The sequence below is a fragment of the Euprymna scolopes genome, chromosome 24 (genome assembly GCF_053919585.1).
Source record: "Euprymna scolopes isolate OS-2025 chromosome 24, ASM5391958v1, whole genome shotgun sequence".
Lineage (NCBI taxonomy): Eukaryota > Metazoa > Mollusca > Cephalopoda > Sepiida > Sepiolidae > Euprymna > Euprymna scolopes.
In genome coordinates, this window is record NC_136505.1 from 2,139,235 (window position 1) to 2,158,924 (window position 19,690).

A 19,690-nucleotide genomic window follows, 5' to 3' on the forward strand; every position below is an offset into this window, starting at 1 on the left:
ATAATACGTATTTTCTTTTATCGCTACAATATCAACATAATAAAATTTAAAATTTGAAATATTTTATACCTTAATAGACGCACCCCCACACACACACACACACGCGCCACACACACACACACACACACACACACACATATATATATATATATATATATATATATATATATATACATACACATGCCTTATCTCTCTCACAACCACACGCACACAAACACACACACACACACACATATATATATATATATATATATATATATATATATATATATATATAATTTCAGAATAATATTTTCCAGAGGAGAAACAACTAATGATTGTTTAACCAAGTTCATACAAGAGTGCTTAATACCGAAGTAAAGCAAGATATACTTCTTATTTGTGGTGCTAATGCACTTACTAATCCGCGCTATTTTTTAAATCGTATTTCCAAGTTTAATTAAAGTTTATATGTTTTTTATTAAATTGTAAAATTAAAGTACAGAATAGGTACAAAACACCCTCCCCATATTAAGAATGGCTTTTTAAATAATAACGTTATTATTTAAGCACGGATCAATAGGTGCATAAGTACCTTATTTGTTTTACAAAAGCACTTAAGTGTTACTATACATTCATGAGCATGTTTCGATCAGCCAGTTACGAATAACTAGAGACCTCTTTAGACGATGCTGTTGAGTCCGCTGCTTTTGTTTAAGCAGTATCACCTGAAGAGGTTTCTATTTACTTGGAATTAACTAACCGAATCATGCTCATAAATGTGCAGCAATATATAAATGCGTATGTAGAATAAATAAAAAAGTGTGTATATATATATATATATATATATATATATATATATATATAATGATTAGTTTAATTTGTTTAGTTTGGTAGAAAGCATGCCAACGAAGTTCTCAGTTATCAAGTAATTCGTGCACAATATTTATTAACTATGCTTAAAACGTTCAAACATTCGTGCCGAGAAGATTTGCTAACGTTAAATTATGTTTCCGTTTCTTAAACTGTAACAACACGAAAACGATGGCATAAAGTAAATATTATCTATGAAATAACCTGTTGTAACGCAATATATATATATATATATATATAATCTTTAGAATGTGTGAAATTATATAATTATTTCCACAATCAAACAACGTCGCGCCTCACAAGAGCCATGACAGCCAACAAACCGGAAGTCCAAGAAACTAGTTTCGTCCTTACGATGAACCCAAATGAGGACAAACGATGAGTCTGGCTGTCATAGCGCTTATGAGCTGCGATGTTGTTTGTCTTTGGTAATATATATATATATATATATATATATATATATATATATATTTATATATATATATATATATATATATATATATATATATATATATATAAGAACAAATAGTTAATAAAACATGCTAAAAATCACTTTGAGAAAGAGTTAAACTTCGAAACTCTGCGGATTAAGGACTATCCACTTATTTAGTGTTTCCTTTTCAAATTAAATATGTTTTTAACTCTTTTTCAAAGTGTTTTTTTAACATGTTTTATTAACTATTTGCTTTTATTATAAGCTCTATCTCCCATTTGGTTTTATCGAGCTTTTACATCTGGTTGAGATTACTTTATAAATATTAATCTATTAATATTTATAATATACTTTAGTTTTACCATCTTGGATCATTTTGGTAAATTTAATTGTAATTTTTGTTTTATATATATATATAAATATATATATATATATATGTATATATATATATAACTACTTCATTTACTCACATAAATTTAATATACGGAAGTATAGATTTATGCGTAAACTTTAAGTATTTACTTCAAAATGCTCAATACGTGGGTAGAGCTAGTTAGTAATTTATAAAATATATATGGCGATTAAGCTACACTGAATATTATGCGCATAAGCCTGACGAATCCTATAGTGGATGAAACGCAAAATATTCAGTGTAGCTTAATCGCCATATATATTTTATAAATTACTATATATATATATATAGTAAAATTTCGAGTATGCATTGATACCTGCGATTTCAAAAGTTATTGAAAATCATGGTCGTTGGGTTAAAACGCGATACATTCTCTATTCATCTCATTTTGATTACACAACTTTCTAATAGACAGAGAATGTGCAAGATATTCTATACTTCATGTAACCGCAGGTATGAATGGTTAATCGAAATATTAGAATATATGTAATGTTTATACAAGTCTGTTTACTAATTCGACTTCATATTATAACATCGACATACATCAAATATCGTAGGTATGATGACCAACATCTGCTTGTTTCCCAGGGAACGTGGCCTTGCTCATATCATTTCTTTGAATAATCCGTCGAAAAACATTTAATGCGATTATTTTTTTCATTTAATTGCATATAATTAAATAGATGCTAAAATTTGAGAGATTATGTTTTATTAAAGTTGAAGTTGAGAAAATTAGCTGATAACATTTGTAGAATTCTTATAGTTTTTTCCTTGTCATGACAGTAGATATTTATTAATTTGTAATAGTATACGGCCCGAAGGATTTAAAAAAAATTCTTTAAAAATATACATGCACACAAAATACATGTGATTTATGGTGGGTGGCGGCCATAGATTTATTACATAACAAACGTGTTTTCTACATTTAACTTCATACTATCTTTCTTATTTTACGTTGTTTTAATGTAACGTAAAATAATGCACACACACACACAGACACACACACACACACACACACCACCACCACCACCACCACCAGGGACAAGCAGGGGGAGTTCTAGGGGTGTCTAAGAACCAGCCTCTTTTACTCCTGTTTTAAAAGTGCCCTTTTCAGAGGAATTTATTTTAGGTCTGTGCCCCACTGAGCAATGTTCATTACTATATTTTTGCCGTTTTGTGTTTCATTTGAGCATCTGCTCTAAAAGGTTACCCGCATGTTACTGATATATATATATATATATATATATATATATATATATATATATATAGAGAGAGAGAGAGAGAGAGAGGGAGAGAATAAATGACACAAAAAACTATATTCCAAAATTCATGATGTTGACCAACTTAGAATTTATTCCTTTAGTTCAGTTTACTTTTACAATTCTTGACAGTATCTGTTTCGTAGCGCAAAATCAATCACTTAATTATTATATCGATCAGTGAGTCTATTATGCCCTTAACTCATCAGAAGAAAAAGCAACAATCAATCCGTCAAAAGGAAATGAAGTGTGATTTTACATGATTGAAAGCCGGAATAAATTATAAGATAGCCAGCATCATGAATTTTGGAATATAGTTTTTTGTCATTTATTCTCTATATTTCTCTGTAATTACATTGAGCTTCTTAAATAAGGATTGGTATATATTATAAGCAATATATATATATATATATATATATATATATATATATATATATATATATATATGATTCTAGAGTATGATCACGCGATCGAAAGTGCTCGGTAGACAATAGCACGTCCAAGATCATTCGGTTCTAAATCAATTTGAATTTGGATAACAATTTGCTGCCTAGATATAGGGACCCCCCATATATATATATATATATATATATATATATATATATATATATATATATATATATATATATATATGTGTGTGTGTGTGTGTGTGTGTGTGTATGGTGAGGTGTATGTCATATATCAAATAATACATATATCGTTTGTTTCACATTTTGAACATGTACCAATTTGCCAACCTTAACAAAATCATTTGTTAAATAACGTTTCCTGATTCTTTGTTTATTACAACCCAAGAAACAATGTTAACAATTTGCTTTGTCTAATGTAACTAAAATAAATCCAGTTTCTATTACATCTCCATTGGTCAAGTAATTTACTCTGATTCCTCGAATGTTCGTACAATTGTTATGCGGCCAATGACCAAACGTTGCACCTTCAACATTGTTGGTATCAGGACCGACACTGTTGGGGGTTGATTCTTGTATCTATACCAGCCAATGCCGTCTCTTGGATCGGATCAGTAGCTGCAGCCTCGCTGGACCCTCGGCAAACACTGGCTTGTTTTGTCTGTGTCCTAACGGTTATTTCATCAGCCTTGACCAACGACATTGCATAATCCGTAAGTATATTATCAAATGATTATATTTACCGTCTTCAGTCTAAATGTCATCTGTTTTTATGTGTGTGTGTGTGTGTATGTGTGTGTGTGTGTGTGTGTGACTCTATGCGTGATAGCGTTTGCGTTGGTTCGTGCTAGCTTTTCCTCCAGGCCCTTCGATATATATATATATATATATATATATATATATATATATATATATATATATATATATATATATATATATATATATAAATCTGAGTGTTTTGGCGGGAAGGGTGTATTGATATTCATATTTAAAACCCTTTTTTCAATTTATTGGTATTTATTCGCTTCCCCACGAAAGAAAAATGTGACACAAGGTCGTTTTTAATATGGGGGAAACCAGCTCCCCCCCCAAAAAAAAAAGGCAAAACGGGCACTCTGGTTTGGACGAAAACTAATAATTGTCCAAGTATAGAGGGTTTTACATTCATTGAATAAGGACAAATTAACTCAAGTGTCTTGCCCGAAGGCCAAGGACAACAGAAAAAAGTATTTTTTCTATTTATTTAGTTATTTATTTGCTTCCCACTTAGCAAATTAGGCACAAGGCCGTTTTTTAATGGGGATAGTGAGAGGAGGGGGATCAGTTCCCCCCGAGAGGGAAATGGACAGTGACAATTGGTATGAAGGGTTTCCTCTATATTGACCAAAACTAATTTTATTTTACACAGTGATCACCACTTATCAAGGCCCGGAAGCCACTCAGGGATAAGGGTTATTGCAAGTACATTACGTTAGTGTGGAGATTTGATGAAGTGTTTACTTAAGGGGGCGGTTCATTAGGAATTTGTTAACATTGGACTTGAAGACATCCAAGTTGTAGTCCGGTGGGAAGCAGGCAGACGGAACAGAGTTCTACAGGCGTGCAGTTCTAAGAAAGAAGCTTTGTTCATGGAATCCGCGTTTTGATTTAGGCACAGATAAAGAGTGGGGGAAATTTTTCACAGTGGATTCAGCTAGACGGGTGTTTTTCGTGAAAGATTGGCGAGGGGGGACCAGAGATTGGAGTTCAGACGAGCACCTGGCATGATTGCTATAGAGCAATGGTCTAATATGTGGGGTTGGCCTCACATATTACTTTGATCACAGTATCTGCCGGAACAGATACTACGCTTTGATAGCAGAAAAAAGGCGAACATTTTTTCTGTTTATTTAAAAAGAAAATACAACTTTGTTATATATGGGCCGTTGAATTGCATTCACTAGCGAAAGATCTAACTAATTTGTATATTCTTTTGGACATTCATTTTAAACTTAATAGGGAATTAATGTTTTTTTTTTGTTTTCTTATCGGATGATTATCTCTAGTTAACCATTACGTGTAATTATATTCATGTAGATATTCTACATGATTTATACTTGCGTAATATTTGTGTAAAAAGTTTATAGTAAACACAGAACTCTTTCCATATATTATCTTTATGTATAAGTATATATTTTTGTTTAAAATTCTCCCCTACAAAACTCCTCCTAGAGTTTTTGGTCTCCAGACATTAAACTTAATATATACGGTATTTGAACCTATGCGAAACTTTATATTTGGGTTTTAGCCCTTGAACATCGGTACAAAAGTTTGAAATTAAAAAAAGAAATGCCAGACGAAGGTCGACCGTCGGCATTACGAATATGTATGCATAACGCAGTAGCTATTGGTTAATGTTTTAATTTATAGCCTTGCAGCAAATATGTCTTCATAACTCAGTCATTAACAGCAGAGGCAAAAAATTAATCGGAAGCCAAATGTTTTGGTTTCGCACGTGTCATTTTAACTTTTTAAAAATCATTACAATATATTAAGCACAATATAATACAATAATAGATATGAAATCTGCATTTATCAAAATATAATATTTAAACATATTTTACGACCGGACAATGCCGGGCGCCCTGCTAGTAACAAATAAATTACAAATTTCAAGATAATGACTATCTTATAATTTATCCATTTAAGTCTGTTGATATGTACAATTACGTCGAGTTTAATAAATTAAAGGATGTGTATAAATAAAAGGTGAACTATAATTGGAAAAAAATATTACAACACACACACACACATATATATATAATTTTCCACTGACACGTGTTTCGTCGTCTAGAACTCATCAGAGTGGCTGAATCTAACCATATGAATACACACACACACACACACACACACACACACACACACACACACATATATATGTTTGCATGTAAATCAAGAACTAATTTTTTTATATTTATAAATTCATATTTAATTCTGTGATTAAATAGCATTGTGCCGTTATAAATTTATCATCTAGTTTGTATTAATTATAGATTTGTGCATTATTTATAGTTGGATTATACTTCCGAAAACATTATTATTTTATTTTCCATAAAATTCATTTAATTTTATTTACATTAGTTTTAACATGTTGATGAAAATATGCATATTTTTCTTCAGATTGTATTTTCTTGTGGTAAATCTTATTAAAATATTTTTATTTTTTAATTTAACATTGATTTACACAAATATTCTGTTTAATAAATTGTATTATTTCCTTGCTGTATTCATTTATAATAATAATAATAGTAATAACAATAATGATAATAATGATAATAATAACAATAACAATAATTATAACATTAATAATAATAGTAATAATAATTATTATTATAACATTAATAATAATAGTAATAATAATGATAATAACAACAACATTAATAATAACAATAACAACAACACCAGTAATAATAATAATAATAATAATAATAATAATAATAATAATAATAATAATAATAATACTAATAATAATAATCGGACAAAGTAAAAAAAAAAGACAAAGGACGGTCAAGAGATGTCGCAAAGAAGTCGCACATATGTTGATTGATGATCAATTTCTAAGTAGACCTAGTATAGAATTTAAAACAATATAGGAACCGTTGATTATCAATAATAGGTATAATATATATATATATATATATATATATATATATATATTTGTATATATATAAAATATGGGTAGTAATATAATATAACAATATAATATGATATTATATATATATATATATATTAATATATATATATATATATATTAATATGACAAATTTATATGATTGCGACACTGGACATGCTAATGCTTCGGTCAGTAAAAACTATAAAAACTCGTCAGGCGACATAATAAAATTTCTTAAGTTGCCTGACGAAGACTTGTGGTCTGGACTGTCTTTCTGTCCGAGACATTAGCATTTTCATTGTCGCGACCATGTATATTTGTTATATCAATAAGAATATATCTTGCTTTTTTTTTTTAGTAAAATAAGTTTAAGACCCCGAAAATTTGGACGTGAATTGTCCGCAAAAACCATTGGTGCAGTGGTTATAGTATTTGGAAGAATTCGGTTGTGAAAGCGGCATTAATCTGAACGTTCAATCCTCAGTCCGGGCAATTGGAATTACAATTAGTGTTACTTAAGAGATCTACCCAGTCATGGCTGAAGGGACGAGAGCATGCTACCCTCGTGAATTACATAAGTGTTCCGTTTGAAATTCTGTGTATCTTCATGAATTCATCGGAATGATTCTCATGTATAACAAGATGCACTCGAAGTCGAACGAAACTTTTCATTTGGCAATTATTGTTGAATTTACTTTTAGTCGAATTTTCATTTTATGTTCATTAGTAATTGTTTGTAAAATTATTCTTTCAACTTGAAAGAGTTCAAAATAGACATAATAGCTTAGTGAGTGATGCCCTTTTCTATTCTCTGCACAAAAGAGACGTTGCCGGCCTGTCTCTGCTTTATCGTTATTTTCATGGCAAATGCTCAGTTGAGCTTCAATCTATGGTCCCCCCCTCGCCAAACTTTCATGAAAAACATTTGTCTAGCCAAAACCACTATCAATAATTTCCCACACTCTTTATCTGTGTCTAAACCTAAATGCAGATTCCATGAACAAAGCTTCTTTCTTAGAACTGCACGCCTGTGGAACTCTCTTCCGATTGTCTGCTTTCCAGCTGATTACAATCTGATTGTCTTCAAGTCCAACGTAAACAAGTTCTTGATGAATCGTCCCCCTAAGTAATCCAATTTACAAAATTCGCACTGCTTATGTTTACTACGCCATAATCACATTGACTAATGTATATCCATTCACCCTTATTCTCGAGTGGTTATTCCTGTGTAAAAATAGACACCTTTTAAAATTAATTCCGAATTTCATAAATTATTTCATTTTACTTTATTAAATACTTATATTTAAAATAGTTTGTCAAACATATTTTTAAACTGCAAAATGTTTTTCTATACGTGTATACATTTTATATTCATGCTCTTTCGATATTCTTTTCCAACAACCGTGTCTTTTATATGTCCTGTTTTCTTCGCTTTGTATGCTCGTGAAAAGTGAATTGTAATTGTCATATACTTATGCACCTCACATACGCGAATTTCTGTATAACTGAGAATTACTATGTTGTTATTTTGTACTGTTTTGACTTCGAACTTAGGTGTTTACACTCTGGACTGATTAAGAAACTTAGCATAAATAAAGATCCCTATCATCTCGGAAACGATCGTACACAAAGCAGTAGTTTTTGTTGAAGTCTTGCAATGAATGTAAATGAATGTTAAAACTTTGTATATCTGTGTACTGTATAATGTATATATATATATATATATATATATATATATATATATATATATATATATATATATATGTGTGTGTGTGTGTGTGTGTGTGTGTGTGTGTTTCTGTGTGTAATTGGAAATTATATCTGAATTTAACCAGAAATGCGTGTAAATTTTGTTTGCTTCGAATCACATGATATAACGCTGATTTGTCATTGTATTTATTCTATAAGTCTAAAATGTATGCTTTTTAGAAAAACAACTAATCATTAAGTGTCTGCTTGGTGTACCGGGGTTTTAGCAATATGGATATTTGGATTCTGAACTATAAATTGTGTTATGTTGTAATTACCGAAGATTCAGCAGCAAATGATGGCTTTTTCTCACAGTATATAGAAAGCATGCCTGGATCACTAAAAGCACTGTAGACGCACAAACAAACACATTAATGTATGAATTTTTATAGAAATTATTTATATTAACACTATTTATTATATAATATACAATCAGCGGATTATTATTATTTTTCAACATATGATATATGTTATTTGTGTTCATCACCTGTTAAAAGAGATGGAAGAAAATAATGCTTCGCCAGGGTTCGCAGACTTTATTTTTCTAGATAAATTACGAAAATAGTCATATAAAATCATGGAATTGCGTTAATTTTTTAACATGTCAATTACTGTTACTTTCTGACGCAGTAAAGAAGAAACGGCATTCAGTGTTACTTTTTATTTTAAAGCAATTTCTTTCCGAATTCGTTTTGGATGACAGTTTGATATAATTGTTTGACTCTATTTATTTTTTGGATCGATGGAACAACTTACATTGTTCGGAACAATTCATTTTAAAATGGACGAAGACAATGTTTACGATATCAGCGTAACTGTTCATCTTTAATAATCGAATGATATTTTTAATGAGTGTGAAAGGTGATAACGCATGGACGAATATAAAATAAGTTTTCGCATAATTAGATGTATGCGTCCCAGTATCTATATAGGGGTTGTGTCTGTCAGTCAATCTCTCACGTTCAAGTTTCGCAAATCATTTACATTGGTTGATAAAACTTAAACTTGAACTAGCAACTCCATTCTAATACGCGTGACATGAATGGACGTATCTTAAGAATATCAAGTCTTGTTATTCATTCTCCTCTATTTTAAAACTTTCTTTATATACTTTTTTTTTCTTTTTATTGTTTTTAGTTCCTTCTGGATTGAATGACCCGTGTTCAAACACATCCCAATGCAGTAAGATGTTCAAACATAGTGTCTGCAAACAGCCCGAATTCAAGTGCTCCTGTCCAGAAACACATTTCCCGTCTATGAAAGCAACGGCATGTATTTCTTGTAAGTAACCAGTACTTTCTTATTAAGACGTGACCGTAACCGTAGCCTAACCCTAACCCTAACCCTAACCGTAGCCTAACCACAGCGTGCAATCCTTGTAATTAACCAGAATGTTCTTATTCAATCACCATCTTTTGACAGAACAGATACTACAATGTGATCTTATCACAGATGCAAAAGAGAGTGTAGTTTCGTTCTAGTTACATCTCGACACAACAGTGAAATCAAATGAATTTAAAAGAAAAATTCTTTGCATCGCAACAATATAATCTAAAATTGGGTGTAGGGTGATAACGTATGTTCCAACATGAAATGCCTCCATGTATCATTACTAGGGCCATGATAAGAGAATATTATTTTCATTATTTTAATTATCAGTTAATATCTTATGTTTTTATATAGAGTGAGGTGGTTTTCGATTGATTGGCTATGTCTAACTGCGTCGGATATATACTCGAGAGTCAAAACAATGATAAGAATATTCTATTGTCATAGCCCTAATCATTACACAGGTCGTTAGTTATTTTCGTCTGTAGCCAGAATCGAACTGTCAAGTCTTAGAAGACTGCCACTGAGAATTGTGACATAACGGATAAAAACTTGGAGTCAATCAGTCATAAGTGAAAGTCTTTTGGAGGTTGAAGGTTTAATTCTTACTACGTGCGATAATAACTACTAAGATATAAAATACTTACCTAAATGTTTCTACCATGTTATGACGACACGAAGAAAAATCTACCACTGTGAATTTAATAAACGGTATATAAATTCTTCGTAGGTTCGCGAATTAGATATTTCCTTGTACCAGGTCGGTGGCTTAATCAGGCAAAACGTTACAAAAATAGCAATCAAGATAAAATAGTAGTTCAAATAATCCATAAAAGCTCACCAAAAAATTCCCGATATAATGTAAACTAGCTGCCTGTGTCCCGGTGTTACCAATTCAAACGATTCATCGCTAACACATGTATGACAATGTTAAAAGCAGATATCCAGAATGATCTGCAATTATTAATCCATGTTTAGCAATATCTGTAATAGTATTTTTTTACATCGAACTAACCACTTATCAAGGCCCGCAAGCCACTCGGGAATAAGGGTTATTGCGTGTACAGTAATCAATGGGATAATATCGTACTAATCGTTAGTAATGGAGATTTGATAAAGTGTCTTACTTCAGGGGACGGTTTGCCAGGAATTTGTTTATGTTGGATTTGAAGACATCCAAATTGTAGTCAGGTGGGAAACAGGCATACGGAAGAGTTCCACAGGCGTGCACTTCTAAGAAAGAAGCTTTGTTCATGGAATCTACGTTTTGATTTAGGCACAGATAAAGAATAGGGAACATTATCGACAGTGGTTTCAGCTAGACGGGTGTTTTTCGTGAAATATTGGCGAGGGGGACCAGAGATTGGTGTTCAGACGAGCACTAACGATAAAAAGGCAAGCTCGCAACGTTTCTTCTGTAGGAGAGAGGTTGCAGGGAAGAGAAAAGGGGATCCCCTCTAAAACACGAGGTCTATTTTGTACTCTGTCAAGGCTGTTTTTAGCAGCTCTTGCTCAGATGTGCAGCAATACTCCATCCTTGGACATACTTGGCTTTTTTATATAGATAAGAATTGCATCAGCAGTGAGATATCTTCTGGAGCGGTAGAAGAATCCCACCATTTTCCAGCGACCTTGGAAACAGCCTTTATGTACGTGTTCCATTTCAGGCCAGGAGTAAAGGTCAAGCCCAGAAGCTTGTCAAAACATGGAGACTCTCCTAGATGAGAGCAATCCATATCAATTGATGCCAGATGGGGATCAGAACATTGATGATGTAAAGATAGGAGCTTGGTTTTAGATGCATTAAAAGTAAGCATCCACCTCTTCCCCCACGATACCATGCGCTCAAGATCAGAGGAGAGAGAATCAGAGAGAACTTTGTCATTTATGGCCTTAGATGTGTTGCCATAGATGGTCGTGTCATTAGCATAGATGTCAACGAATGATTTAAGTATGTGTTTTTGGAGATAATTGATGTAGATCAGAAAGAGAGTTGGAACCAGGATGGATTCCTTATTGTAGTCAGGTGGGAAATTGATACGACGGAGTGGTCGGAGGATCCTAGAGGAGAAAGAACGGAACATGAACATTGCTCAGGGGAAGTGGAGGGAAAAAGTTCAGCCATAGAGTATCGATATACATTAACACTGTAGGCCTCTGATTTCTGCCAATCAACCACTACTCTTATAAGCCTATCAGAGAGAAATGATTTAATTATTGAGAAAACATTTCCAGTTATACCGTAGCGGGAAATTTTGTGAAGTAGGCCTTTATGCCATACCTTATCGAAGGCCTTTGATATGTGAAGAGCAACTGGCCTAGAAAGGAAGCCTTTGTCGAGAGATCCACTAATCATATGAGATATAAACGTTAGCACATCTACTGTAGATCTTGCAGAACGGAAACCATATTGCATGTCACTAAGAAGGTTATTTCTGTTGAGGGTGTTGACTATTTTTCTATTTAATATGGATTCCAGCAACTTACTCATGACACACAGGAGACTTATTGGTCTGTATTGAGAGGGAGATGACTTATCACCTGAATTCTTAAATACAGGGCATACTGATGAGATTTTCCAGGGTTTCAGCAAGCACTTCTCCTTAAGACAACACTTAAACAGTTTTGGAAAGTTCTGGTTGAAGCTTTTTCAACACTATAATTGGAATGCCGTCAGGGCCAGTTGCATTATTGGAATCAAGGTTCTTGATTAGCTTGGCGACATCACGCACAGATATTTGTATGTTGCATAGCGTGTTGTCTGTTATAGGAGGAAATACGGGGAGTTGATGGTCTTCGTCGCATAGGATAGAATTAACTGCAATGTTATTTGCAAATAGTTTGGCCTTGTTTGATGTTGACGAGATGACCTCAGGTCCATTGATGATGGTTGAGATAGAGCGCACGCTTCTGTTCAAGATCCTATTTGCTATTTGCGAAAACTGGTGGGAACCAAGCCGCTGCTCAGTTACTTTGGATTTAACGGACTGAGCATATAGCTCTCTTGCATTTTATTACTCTTTTAAAGTGGTTGCTGGCAGTCCTGAAAGCAACCTTAGTCTCAGTACATCTATTACGCTGGTAGCTATGGAAAAAGTGATTTCTGTGCGCGATAGCAGCAGCACATTCTGGAGAGAACCATGGCTGGTTGTTTTTGTTGGAATCTTTTGGATGGTATGAATGTGTCTATGCCTACAATTAACCATTCGTTCAGGTCTGATACTATAGAGGACGCATCCTTTTTAAACATGGAATGCAGAGGTAAATCAGATATAAGTGTACGGAAGCTATCCCAGTCAGCCATGGAGTATCGGTATACAGTACGGTGGAGGGGTACGTCTGGGGACTTATTACATTTCATGTTTATCTTAATTGATACGACGGAGTGGTCGGAGGATCCTAGAGGAGAAAGAACGGAACATGAACATTGCTCAGGGGAAGTGGAGGGAAAAAGTTCAGCCATAGAGTATCGATATACAGTGCGGTGAAGAGGTAGTCTGAAGACATTACATTTTATTTTTATCATAAGTGATACTGTTACATATAGGGGTTTCATTAAAAGAGAGTCTTAGAGAGAATTTCTTAGAAAGAGTCTTATTAGAAGTGATGCTTAGAAAGACTCCGAGAGAGAGAGAGAGAGAGAGAGAGAGAGAGAGAGAGAGAGAGAGAGAGAGAGAGAGAGAGAGAGAGAGAGAGAGAAAGAGATGTTGTTGTAAGAGACTTACAGAGATTGTTCAGGTAATGATTCTTATATATTAAATGTTCATTCCTTTTCAATTTAAAATTTCATAACAAACTTGAGAGTTCACATTCTTTCCTTGAAATATTTATCTATATTCTAAACAAATGTTTGTTTTACATTTTTAAATTCTCACACGTAATCTATTTCTAAACCTAGATTACGAGGTTCGAATTTCGCCTATGCTATTTCATTTTCATTTTAACTAATCTCTCTATTTTTATACTTACATGAAAAGGGGACAGCCCTTATCATGTAACATCTCTCCCTTCCATATTTCACAAAAAAATGTATGCATTTTTAAATTTAGTACATTTTTTTTTATTTTTACATCTACACAACCACACGGCTAGAAAGATCAGGCTAAAAAACAAACGAAAAAAAATCTCTTTCAGTCAGCCCTTTACGGCCGACTTCACAATTATTTATTTTTTTATAAGATCAGAACCTTTCTGATCTTCGTGGCATTTACTTTTTGGGTGTAGGGTCTTTACTTATGATTCACATCAGCTATTTTCCAGCCACCCATATGCCGCAGACTAGAGGTTTTCACCTTTCTCGAAATGGACGACTTCCTGCGTCCCTAGTGTCCTGATCTCTCTTTCCGCATGTTTAGTCTTATCAAGTATGTCTTTGTTTTTTTGTTTTTTATTTATTTATTTATTTATTATTTTTTTTAAATTCAATTTTCACCCCAAACAAGGCACAGTGCCACTTTGAAGCAGGGGGCTACTATTAGGGACTTAATTAGCGGGGTCATTATGAAGGGAGAAGAGTAGAAAAATGTTTGTTAACATTACACTTGAACTTCTGCATATCATTGCAGTTGGGAAAGCAGAATCCCGGAAGGGAGTTCCAAAGACCCGCACTTCTGGGGAAGAAACTATTGGAGTAAAAGGCTTTCTTGCACCTAGGGATCTCCACTGTAAAGGGATGAGACTTAGTAGCTTATCGGGTTTGTCGGGGGTAGTTACGTCGAGGAGGTACAAGTGTTTGCAGTTCGTCAGAGCATTCACCATTAAAGTATTATTCTATTACTATCTTATTCGGGACATACCAAAGCTCATATATTTAAATCTTTGTGGTTGGCTTCTGAAGTTTAAGATATACCTTTTGTTTCTCTTATACGGATTCACTCGGATTTCCTTGCTTGGATTCTTGGAACTTCGACGAGGATTTAGAAATATCACCCCTAACTAATTAACACTTTCCGCGCCCACTACCTTAATCGCGCCTAAATTCTATCTAATAGTCCGATTGTTTTGTGATTTTTCTTTTCTCTCACCGGCTTCTAAGATCCAGCAGATGTATCCCACATTCATGCTTCTCTAAAAAAATACAAGGTTATATCTTTCTTACGTAATCTATGGCATATTTTTGCCTGTCTCTTACTTCATTAAGCTATATGTGATTGTCTCGGGACTACCTATCCTCGGTTTACTGGTCCCCTTAAGAATTTTCGTATTCTTTCCAACGCCTGTTTATTAATTAAGCCAAGACTTACCACTTGCTTGGAGTCGGTACGTGTAACCAGCTTATTTTAAGCACTTAATTAACCAGGTTCTCAAATTTTTCGTATAGGGGCACATCTTGTGCTTATCAATCCCTACCAAGTCACTTTTCTTGGAGAAAAATTTTTAGGATCTCTAAAAAAAAAAACAACAAAACCAAATGCTAAAACAAAACATCTTTCTTACGGATTATCACATCTAAAAACTCTCCAAATACCCGTTTACGTAATTTTAATTCTTTTCCCCCTTCTAAAATTCTAATTGAATCTGTAAGCCAACCATACGTCTTAACTAGTTTTATTTTCACCTAGACTGTTTTAATCTAATGTATATTTACTGCTAACTTTGAATTCTTGCTGTGAAAACCAATAACATTTAGATACATTTAAGACAATTTACAATATTTGTTCAACATCATAAAATCATTTTCAAAAAAAAATACCTTAATACATTTAAACATTTTGCAACAGTTATAACTTTTTTTCAACAATAAAAAAAAATCATCTGTAACAAACAACAATTAAACAAAGTCTGTCCAAAACAATTGTCCCTTCTTTTCAAAAACAATTCAAATGAAACACACAAAAAATAAAAAGCCGAAAAGTTCAACTATGAACACAAAAATGCATTTCCAAACAGAATTTACACGCCGTTTCAAAGACTAGATGCGACCTTTGAAAAATTCCTATTTGATTGACAGATTAAATTCAACAATTCGTCCAAACGATTTAATATTGACACAAATATTCTAATGACACTTCATACAAATTTCAAAACAATAATGGGTGACACTATCTCTGCATTTGCGTTTATGTGTCTGTGTGTGTGTGCGTGTGTGTTTTAACAAACCAATTCATTTATCAATGAATTACGCATGGGTACTTGTTTACTATATTTCCATTCATTACTACGGATGTCTTTTACGGCATATCGGCCTTTTCTTCTTTTTCTTTTTAATATTTCTTGTATCTTTTGTTCTCTGTGTGCGTGTATGTTCAATTTTTTTTCTTTTTTTTGTTCGCATTTCTGTGATGGTGTAATTTTTTTTTCAGTGGTATTATTTATTTATTTATTTTTTTAAATTATCTTGGACCCTTTTAAAACTGTGTGTTTCTTTTTCTTTTTCGCACTTTGTGATCGTCTAGTAAACGTTGTGTTGTTTTTTTTTCGTGGTATCGATCCCAGATTCGGTTTCTGCATCGCTGATGCAAACTGGTTCACGGACACCAAAATATGTATATGTTACATATAGGGGTTTCATTAAAAGAGAGCCTTAGACAGAATTTGTTAGAAAGAGTCTTATTAGAAGTGATGTTAGAAAGACTCAGAGAGAGAGAGAGAGAGAGAGAGAGAGAGATGTTGTTGTAAGAGACTTACAGAGATTGTTCATGTAATGATTCTTATATATTAAATGTTCATTCCTTAGATGTGTAGATTGGAAGAAGAAGAAGAAGAAGCTCTTTGAGTGAGGACATAGTGTTCAGACATTGTGTAGACATGATATAGATTCACATTGTAATATGAGAAGTCGAGATGTGTATGAAAAGATATTTTATAACACACATATATAATACTATTTAACTTTACCTTTTTGTAAGAATCATAACCACAAGACGAGCTTTACCAAACACATGATGGTTTATTTCGTCACGCGACCGGCCGTGATTCCATCATCAAGAATTCAAAGTTTCACATTTTTTTCTTGAAGTGACCTCTCGCTCCTAGACGACTGACTCTCTCTGAGTTTTTTCACTGACTGTCTTCTAACTAAAGTTTTTTCTCTATTCCTAGAACTTTCTATTTTCCGTGACGTCATACACATGTTAAAACATGTGCCTTCTTTCACGTGTTCTGGACATACGTGTCCAAAACTTTTCTATTTCTCAGTAACCTATTTTTCCAATATGTTAAAAACATTATCTTATAAGCTGCATTCTTTCAATTTAAAATTCCATAACAAACTTGAGAGTTCACATTCTTTCCTTGAAATATTTATCTATATTCTAAACAAATGTTTGTTTTACATTTTTAAATTCTCACACGTAATCTATTTCTAAACCTAGATTACGAGGTTCGAATTTCGCCTATGCTATTTCATTTTCATTTTAACTAATCTCTCTATTTTTATACTTACATGAAAAGGGGACAGCTCTTATCATGTAACAATACAACTGACTGGTCGGAAGATCCCAGTCACAAATAACCTTATTAGAAACTAAAAGAGGAAAATAATGTTTTAGTTAACAAATAAATGATAATTTAAAAACTTTAAAAAACCCAATGAATTTTAAGATTTCGTATGAAAATGTGCTCTTTTTAACAGTTATTCAACGATACTTGTACCTTTACATTTACCAACATTGTATGAGCAGTGGCGGAATAATACGAAATGTCTTCAATACATTTCCAGACTTATTTTGTATCAATACTTTTATTAATAGTACAAACATTAAAATCTAGTTCTTTTCGAAATAATCTTCCCCGGCAGCAATACACTTTTTGTACCGTTCCAACTTCTGGAAGACCCTAGGGAAGTCCTCCTGTGTGAACGCGCCAATGACCCCCGTCATAGTCTCATCTTTTCAATTGTCTCATAACGACAGCCTTTAAGGTTTTCCTGGAGCCTGGGAATAACCAAATGTCACAGGGAGCAAAGATTGCAGTTTTTAAATTTATCAGGAATGGCAATCAGATTTAGTAGTAGTTATTCCAATTACTGATGTAGCTGTTCATCTGAACCTGAAAGCATAAAAATTGGTCAATTATTTCGTAAGATATATAGCAATAACATACTAAATTTTCAAGAATCGAAAACAATTTTAAATGCCTGTAGAAAAACGTCTGGAAACTTATTGAAGACACCACGTGATATCATTATTCAGAAACGCATTATAAACATGCAGGTAAGGGGTGGCAAACTATTCTGTACAAGTCTGTCCTATAAACGGAAAAACCTTTAATTGTGAATTTTACTTAAAAATCTTATTTTCAGAATAGCATGATCTGAAATTTGAGCAATAGATTTTGTGTGCGGAAATCAAGAAAAAAACAAAAACAAAACAATTCTCATACTTGATTTAGAAAATAAAAATTGATTAACATATTTTTGGTTTAGTTCAAAGAACAGGACGTCGTTGTTCTTTATCGGTTGTGTTGTTTGTTTATTAAATGAAATATGATAATAAATCTTAATAATTGACTTTTTTTTAAAAAGCGTAATTGATTTATTATTTAGTGATTTAAAAAAAGGTAGTAGTCGCTGAACCATATTTTTCTGCTTTAGTTATTTTGTTTTATTTTATTAAAACAAAATTAATCTTTACTAATATATAAAAGGAATTCTGTTTGTGTGTCAATGTGTCAGTGTGTATTTGAGTTCGTTTCCTATGGACTCCAACACGGCTGGGCCGATTAAAAAAATACACAAACGTACATTAGGAGTCCAGGAGTGGGATTAGATAGGTTTTATGTCGGAAGGTCTCCGATAATTATCGAAAATCGATAATTATCGAAAATCGATAATCTAAAAAGAAACATTAAAGAAGGAAAAGTTCGATTTTGACCAAAATTACCATTTTTACCCAATCTAATATCACAAGTATATTTTCGAATTTTATCGTCGCACAAACAAATATGTTCTTTTATATGACAGGGTCGTGTTCGAAATGAATATTTCTGTTTAGAGCACAATTGAACTATTATATTTGAAACTGTAATTCAATCCATTATCACCATACAAATAGAAAGGCCAGACATATAAAATATACAGTAGGTTCTTTGATATGACAGTGGCGCGTTCGAAATTAATGTTTATGTTTAGAGCACAATTAAAGCATGATACTTGACTTTTGCATCTTAAACTTAGATTAAAGCCATTACATATAAAAATAATTTCATAAAATCAACAGTAAGTTCTCTACAGTGCAATGTATTATCGTCTAAGTGCATGGGAAATGTGAAACTTTCTCCGTTACATCGCGATGAGTCCAAAAATAGAGACATCAATAAATGTATTTGATTTAAAAATAGGCGATTTCGTCGATTTCGATGGCAATAAAAAATGGGAGGGTGAAATATTCGTTGATCCTTATTAAATCCCGGGCAACATCGGGTCTCCTTGCTAGTAATTAATACCTTCCAAGAGGATATGAGCGAAGTACATTAATTTTTAGTGCATTTTAAACATAACCGGTCGTCTTAGTATTGACATTGATATTGTTATATCTTGTATATAAAAAAAAAATAACTTCATACTTAATTTGTGAAAAAAAAATCGTCTTCAGTGTCCATCTTTGTTGTAGCTTAAAACTACCTGGTCTTTTAAAATGAAATTTCTCGCTGAAATTT

The 19,690-nt window shown here is 32.8% G+C and overlaps 1 protein-coding gene across 3 annotated transcripts in view; it reads left to right on the forward strand.

Annotated features, from left to right (window-relative positions):
• LOC145246568 (uncharacterized) overlaps nucleotides 1–19,690 on the forward strand; it is an 896,698-nt gene that overhangs the window by 647,168 nt on the left and 229,840 nt on the right. For all 3 annotated transcript variants that reach the window (XM_080108171.1, XM_080108172.1, XM_080108173.1), the window contains 2 exons: nucleotides 3,912–4,076; nucleotides 9,902–10,045. In XM_080108171.1, coding sequence (XP_079964297.1) covers nucleotides 3,912–4,076; nucleotides 9,902–10,045 — 309 coding nt within the window. The remainder of the gene's footprint in view (nucleotides 1–3,911; nucleotides 4,077–9,901; nucleotides 10,046–19,690) is intronic.